This window comes from Frankliniella occidentalis, unplaced genomic scaffold, assembly GCF_000697945.3.
Source record: "Frankliniella occidentalis isolate FOCC.00 unplaced genomic scaffold, Focc_3.1 Scaffold15, whole genome shotgun sequence".
Lineage (NCBI taxonomy): Eukaryota > Metazoa > Arthropoda > Insecta > Thysanoptera > Thripidae > Frankliniella > Frankliniella occidentalis.
Genome location: NW_026267145.1, coordinates 94,081 through 101,482, shown reverse-complemented (window position 1 = coordinate 101,482; position 7,402 = coordinate 94,081). Strand labels below are relative to the sequence as shown.

Sequence of the window (7,402 nt, the reverse complement as noted above, 5' to 3'; positions counted from 1 at the left end):
CCTCAGATCGAAAGTCTCAAAGCAGTGAGGCCAAGGAAGAAACAGAGCTATAAGTGCAATGGTCGGAAAAAAAAGGTCTCAGTTGGCGTGACGGAAAGACTAGACGCGCGGCGCGCGCCCCCGGCCTGTCACGCCGCGCTCCTGACCTTTTCGATTGTTAGCAGATGATACCAATGAGATGTTAGACTACAACTGAACTAGGACATAACTAACTAATAGTTAACTAGACATGTCACGGTTTGATGTGTCCGCTGGCCTGTGCTCCCCGACGACGGTGGGAGGCCAGATGAGCATACAGAATACAGGGCCGGAGATCATCAGTTCAGATCACCGAGATCCACGACGTCGGAGAAAGGCAAAAGAGGCATAGAGCACAGCACAATTCTTGAATTTGTATCATCTGCTACACCCAGAAAATTGTATCCTTTGCCCTAAGTTAAAGGCTATTTTCCTTGCAGTTTTTTGAAATAAAAATAGCGTTGAAGCAACGCATTTCGCCTTGTTCCAAGACTATCATTTTCTGGGGGTATCATGATTCGTACTTTGATTATTATTATTTTTATTTTTTTGCCTTGATGCGTAAAACGGTGTCGGGACGGGGCGTCTCGGCGCGGTGGGGGTGGAACGGATGGCAGCGTGGCACTCACCTTGGGCTCCTGTTATCATCAGACCGCGGCACAGCTCCGGCAAAATGTGCCCCTTTGGAAGTGTGTTCGTTCCATCGAGGGCTACCCGTCGGAACGAGAATGCTTTGCGTTATCGACCACAGTGGAAATTAAAATATATATTGTAATTAATATTTCCAAAATATGTTATAAATTTATCAAAGGCCATGAAGTTGAATTCTTGGTCGCCGATGTTTTCTAAGTCAATACACATTTTGCTTTCAATTTTACCGTTTTAAATTGTTCTCTTACGACACGCCGAATGGAAAATTTTCCCAGAAAACCTAAACAACGATTTTTTTACAATGACTATGTGCTCTCTTATGCGGCCAATCTGCACGCTCATGGACGCCTTGTACTCGCGGCGCTCACCCTCATCCCACGGCGCATGGACCTCCCCTTAACCAGCAGCGTCGTCCCGGAACTGCCTCGGGCTGCGCGATACCGTCATCTTGATGACATTTCCCGGGTCCTGACGAGGCCGCAGCGCAGTCACTCTATTTGGGACTCTGCGCCGGCACCGGTTCTCATGTTTGTATTTTATTTGAGGTTTAACTCATGAAATTGCAATGAGCACTATTGAATACAAATGAACAGCGGAGGAAAGGTTCATTACGAAACCTCAAATTTTGGGTCACGAACGCTACTTTAAAATTTTTGTATTTGAGGTGTGATCGCGAAGAGTGCGCCGCCGCCGAGCGCTGTGTCTCTGCCCAGCTATGGTCACCCTGCCTGCGTTGAGGTGCCCCACAGCGCTCGCTCAGGCCCAGTCTCACTCCCAGCCCCGCTGCGCTGACCCGGTTTAAATACCGTCTAGAACCACAAGTAGGTACGTTACACTGTACTGTGGCTTTGCCTCGTGCTGGCTGCTTCTCCTGAGTTTCTCCGTCCACTCATTGGCTCTGCCGATAAACAACGTTTATGTTCTGGCGTCGTTTTAAGTAGTTGGGAAAGGGAATAAACGGGACACATCGGTGGTTTTGTTCAACAACTTCTTACTTTAATAAAGAAAACAACACAATCAATATACAACGGTATCTTGTTTTTTCCCGCAATTTAGGAGGTACAAATTGTAGCAACGGACAAGAGATTTTGTTTTACATGTCAGACCAAAAATGAAATTTAACAAGACAGCCACTTCCTTTGGCCGCAAGAGTTATACAAAGATTACTCTCTGGCGCCTCCAGAGGTCAAATAGTTAGAAAATCAAGGGTAAATCTAAATTGCTTAAAGATAAACAAAGAATCCAGAAGTACATCGAGTTCACAAATCACAATATCTCCCACTCAAAATAAATTAATTGCATTTTAACATTCGTTGTTTGCTGAGAAGAGAGGGATAGGGTGGTTTATAACGACCTTTGGATCGCTATGTTAAGAAAAAAGTCAACAGAGTATACAGAAAAGAGACATTAGAAAAATATTATAATATATAAATAATTCCATATGATCTAGTTATATACAAAGTTTACAAAATAATATTTAATCTTATTTACAATCTAATGGAAAATAGAAATAGTGTAGTTTCGCCTCAATTGGAATGGTCCCTTAAAGACAAAGTTAAAACTGAAAAATAAATTACGCCTCTTACAGCTACGGGAGTCACAATTTAAAATATTGGAAAGAGACTTTGTACCAACACAGTGAATTTTCTTGGTTGCCTGTAAATGAGAGTGTGTGATGGGAGACAACCAGTCTTAACTCGGTACGAATACGGAAAATATTCCAACTCAAAAAGATTGCACGTTGTCATATAATACAAAACATATACAAAAATAAATTTAACACGTCAGAAAATTTACCATAAAACATACGGATTGGGTTATCGAGATTCCAGGGTTGAGATCAGCTCCCGGCGCTCTCTGTCCTTTCCTTACCCCCACCTAACCTACATCACATGCCACTGGGCACGCCCTATAGCGAGGTTTTGTTCCTTAACAGGGACGTGGAAGACCCACAAAATTATAAATTAAGTGCAAAAGCTGAAAACTAGTACAGACCATAACGTTTTAGTACGGTTCAGACAAAAGTCACAGGTCTGATTGTATTCAAAAATTAAATTTAGTACTCAAAAAGTAAGGCGTTTGAGGCCAAAGTACCCCTTTGATACCATACGAAAATACTAGTCAAATCATTCAATCTCAGTCATGCATCACTTTGGTTACTAGCCCGCGATTCAAACCTAAACTTTTGAATTGCACATAGTGAAGATAGTTTGGCTATCATTAAACTAGCTTCAGCCAAAAAAGGACTTGAACCGTTGGTTTTCTTTTCTGTCAGGGGGAAGTACGTGAGTATTGATTTGACGCCACAGCCTGTTAAACTATTCCGCTTACAAGAGCAAACGATTAACGAATAGGAGGCTCTAGCCTCAAACATTCGCGTCCGAAGAAAAGAAAACAAGGAGAGCAAGTCTTCTGCCGAACGCGTATTAGCGATGACAATAATTTGGCGCGCCATTTATTTATTTAATACTGTTTAAGTTTGTTTGGGCCCTTACGCTAAATAAATACTTAAATTAAATCTGAGAGACTCACAATTGACAATTAATATCATTCGCGATTGCTTTTGAGATTTACTGACCAGAAGGCCTCATCATTCCCGAGACGAGATTCCATTGCGGCGAATTTCTGAATAGAGTCAGAATGAAGGTACCCGAGTTTTTAATGTACACATAACAGAAACAACCGCACATTTCATAAATATATATATATAATATGTAAAAATAAAAACAGAATAATAAATTACAGTAGAACCAACAGAAAACAAGGTGAATCACAACCGACAAGAGAAAAATAAAAACGAAATTATCATCATTTACAAAAGCACACGACGCACTCACTCACCCACGCGCATGCACTAAGTCTGCCTACCCTAGTCGCACCGCAGCTCGTGGGGGTAGCCGTGCGGGTCGTCCCGCCCGATGCGCTTGTGGATCATGGCGTGCTTGAGCAGGTGCGCCTTCTGTCGGAACGCCTTGCCGCAGACTTCGCAGCGGAACGGCTTCTCGCCCGTGTGCGTGCGCAGGTGCACCTTGATGTTGCTCTTGTTGAGGAAGCCTCGCGAGCAGATGGTGCAGCGGTGCACGGGCTTCTCCTTGCCCAGGAGGCCGTCGGCCGTGTACACGAGGCTGGAGCTGGAGGCCACGCTGCCGCCCCCGGAGCTGGAGGCGCCGCCGCCCCCGCCGCCACCCCCGCTGCCACCGCTGTTTTTATTTTTGTTGCGGTTCCGCGACTTCTTGGTGCTGACGGGGCTGGGCGTGGTGGAGGTGGGCGAGTAGTGGTAGCGCAGGCCGTGGCTGGGGTCCGTCGTGGACACGACGTGCGACGGCGGGCTGGGCGGCGCGCGCGCGGGCGGCCCGTTCTGCAGTCTGCTGTGCAGGAGGGAGGAGGGTGGCCCGCCAGGAGGCCCGGGGAACGAGGTGGTCGCCTCCCGCTTCACGGCCAGCAGCCCGCTCGACGTGAAGGAGGAGCACGACGTGGTGGCCTCGCGCTTCACGAGCATCGGCTGCGGCGGCTGCGGCACCGAGTACCCGAGCAGCGACTGCAGCGTGGTGGGCGCGGGCGGCACGGGCGTGGCGGTCGGAGGCGGGGGCGGGCTGAACTGCGTCCCGGAGAAGTCCTGCAGCGACACGGGCAGCATGGTGGACTTGTTGTCGTTGGAGCACGCCGTGTCGATCCACGCGTCCAGGTCCATCCACGAGTCGCGGGAGGCATCGCCCACGTCGTTGACGCTGTCCACCACGCTCGGCACGGTCGTGTCCGCGATGGCTGACCCGATGAGCGCCGCGATGTCCTCGTTGTCAAGTAAGCTCGTGTAGTCCGAGGCCTCCTCCTTGATGTCGTCCAGGCCACAGCCCGTGCTCGACGACACAACATGGTGGTCCTGGTAGTAGGACAGACCCACGCTCGAGGCGTTGGATGTCGTCGACGCCGTGGACGCCGAGTCCGACGTGTGGACGTGGTTGTGGTTCGTCACCTGGGTGTTGTTGTTGTTCTCCAGGCTCGTCTCCACCAGGCCCGGGTCGGGCGAAAGCGGCGCCGCTATGGTATGATAGTGGTGGCCGGAGATACCGTTTATGCTCAGGTGGCCGGTGTACCCCGTGAAGGGCGGCAGCGGCTTGAGCTCGGCAAAGTTGTCCTCGGTGACGACGTCGTCGCAATCCGCCACGTCGTCCGTGGACGACAGTAGCAGGCTATCCAAGGTGTCCATGGCGACCTTGGAGTCGAGGGAATCGAGCGAGGACTTGTCCTCGTCGAGAAGAAGTTTATACTGGTCGGGGCTGGACAGGCCGGAGAGGCCCGAGCCCCAGCACGACATGGTGCCCATGAGGAGGGAGTCGGCCGGCATGCCCAGCAGCTCAGAGTCGCCGCCCTGGAACTTCATCTGGTAGCCGGGGGACGCTCTGGCGGCGGGCGGCGGCGGGGGCTGCGCGGGCGGCGGCCGGGGGTTGGCGCGGGGCGGCGCGGGGCGCAGCGGCGCCGAGCGGGGCGGCGCGGTGCGGGGCAGGGCCGGCAGGCCGCTCCACAGGCCGCAGCGGTTGCCGATCAGCACGGCGGTCTCACTGCAGTCCATCAAGGCTAGGATCCTCTAGTCCCAATGGCGAGGCGGCGCGGGGTCCCTTGTCCTGTCATCCGGATGAGGACGGCGGCGTAGGGGCCGGGCCAGCCGGGCCGGAGAGGAGCGCCAGCATGGCGGGGGCCAGCCGGGAACCACCTGTAACACGGGCGAACCATGAGCACGGGGGACGGCGGGGAGCTCGGCCAGGAGCTCGGCCAGGAGCTCGGCCAGGGCATTGCACCGCCAGAGTACGTTGCCACCACGCAGGCCCCCCTCCGCGCCCGCCTAGAGGCGGGGCGGGGCGGGGCGGCGCGGCGCCGCGGACCAACATCGTGAAAAGGCCGGAGAAGTGAAAGTTGCGCATCCACCACCTGACAGGCAGAAATAAGGCGGCTGCTCAGCTCCGCGGCGCGGTGGCGCGGCTGCGCGGCTCGCCGCGGCCCGGGGCCCTGCGGTGTGCAGTGCATCCTCTCCCACTGCAGAAACAAGGAAAAAGAAAGTGTTGGCGCGTCGGCTAGAGCTGGAGAGGCTCGCCAGCCGCGCCATTGACCTCTGCCGCCGTCGCCGGGGTCGTGCCGTCGTCCTCGGTCGCCTGGACACGGGGCAGCTGCCGCAGCTAGCGCGCGGAGGCCAAGGAACCCGCTGCTCGGAGGTCTGTTGGAGGAATCTGGTTAGATCATCTTTCAGCTCTTTCGGTACATCAAGTCCCTAAAACTCCCTCACAACTGATATTTTCTTTGTGCATTGATATTGATTCAGGTTCAAGGAGTATACGAAACTGAGCACACTTAAGTTCATGTCGGGGTCTAAGTGGCGCTAATGCTGCGTCCTAAATCACTCTTTTCTCTATTGCATCAGTCCGCAAAGATTTGTTACAAGAATATTATAATTATATTAAAAATTTCAATCAGATTTACTAATTTTTCTTCTACAGTATCTCGTTGCGAACCCTTTCAGTCCGGCGCATTTTGCCCGCTGGCGCTTCGCCCGCCACGTTCAAAACTCCCAAACAAGCCACAGTTTGAGAACCCGTCCAGATCTGGTGCTTCTGCGTGCTCACCTCTCCTTTCAATACATAGTCTCCGCGCGTCGCCCTAGTACGAACAGCGAAACCTTTAAATTTTAGGACCCCTTTCAACGCGGCGCTCCCAAAGAAGAAGAACCGTGACGCGCAAAAACGAGAGGAGGGCGCTCTGCACTCGGCTAGTCTCACTGAGGACGGGAGCGCCTGCTGGGTAGGCAACTCGAAGGCCGCTGCGCACGTCAGCGGAGCGGGTGGCCTACCCTGCGACCCCACGGCGCTCTGCCCGTTCGACTCCGCTCGACTTCGCGCGCTGCTGCTGCTCGGCACCGTCCCGGGCCGGCGCTGTTGTTCCATCGCTCTTTGAACACACCTTGCGCCGAATCTGGAACACCCCTCGCCCCTCGGAACACCCCTTGATGACCGGATCCTGTCTCTGCCATTGCGCTGCAGCTAGTCCGTGTCGCTCTTCCCACGGGCTTACAACCATCGTACGTTTACACGTGTGTCCCCATTTTTCCACGCCCTGAGGCGACCAGCCCAGCGAGCCCCCCTCGACACCACTAGGCCGCGGGCGCAACACTCTCAGCAACAAAAGCTGTTAGCTTATCACGAACAAAATAAGAACAGCAATCTAATCGCTATTTTTAAGCGTGTACAAAAATCCTGAAAAAAAAACTCAAAATGTTACAAGACGAAAATCTAAAATTTGGAATTGAATTTTTCAAGGATTTCTGTTTTCAACGGTTGAAACAATTAGGTTTTACGAGTAAATGACGCTTTACGGCAACTTTTGTTTTCCTCGGGACGAGTTTCAGTGGGCAGTACCCGGCCGGTACCCGAGTACCCGAGCGAGTCTTCTCTGACTCACCGCCGCACCGCCGCCCATGCCGCCGCGTGGCGCGGCGCGGCGGGGCCTGCGCTCTCCAGGTACCGTTAGCTGGCCACCCGGCCGGCCAGCCCTCCCCCTCCCGCCTCGCCACAACCAGGCCGGCGGGGACCGGGTCACCCACTTCTGGTATCTCCCCCCTCACCCTCCCCCCCTTTCTCTCTCGCCTCTCCCGCTCTGATCATCCTCCTGTGTACCTATCCCACGTTCGACAGAGCGGCAGCACGAGTGAGAGACGGGAGAGTGAGAGAGGAGAGGAGAGAGAGGA

The 7,402-nt window shown here is 53.1% G+C and overlaps 1 protein-coding gene across 3 annotated transcripts in view; it reads right to left on the bottom strand.

The window, feature by feature from the left end:
- Positions 1–1,640: 1,640 nt before the first annotated feature.
- LOC113218240 (ichor) overlaps positions 1,641–7,402 on the bottom strand; it is a 23,740-nt gene continuing 17,978 nt past the window's right edge. For all 3 annotated transcript variants that reach the window (XM_052263957.1, XM_052263958.1, XM_026438506.2), the window contains one exon: positions 1,641–5,380. In XM_052263957.1, coding sequence (XP_052119917.1) covers positions 3,539–5,239 — 1,701 coding nt within the window. In that variant the 5' untranslated portion in view covers positions 5,240–5,380 and the 3' untranslated portion in view covers positions 1,641–3,538. The remainder of the gene's footprint in view (positions 5,381–7,402) is intronic.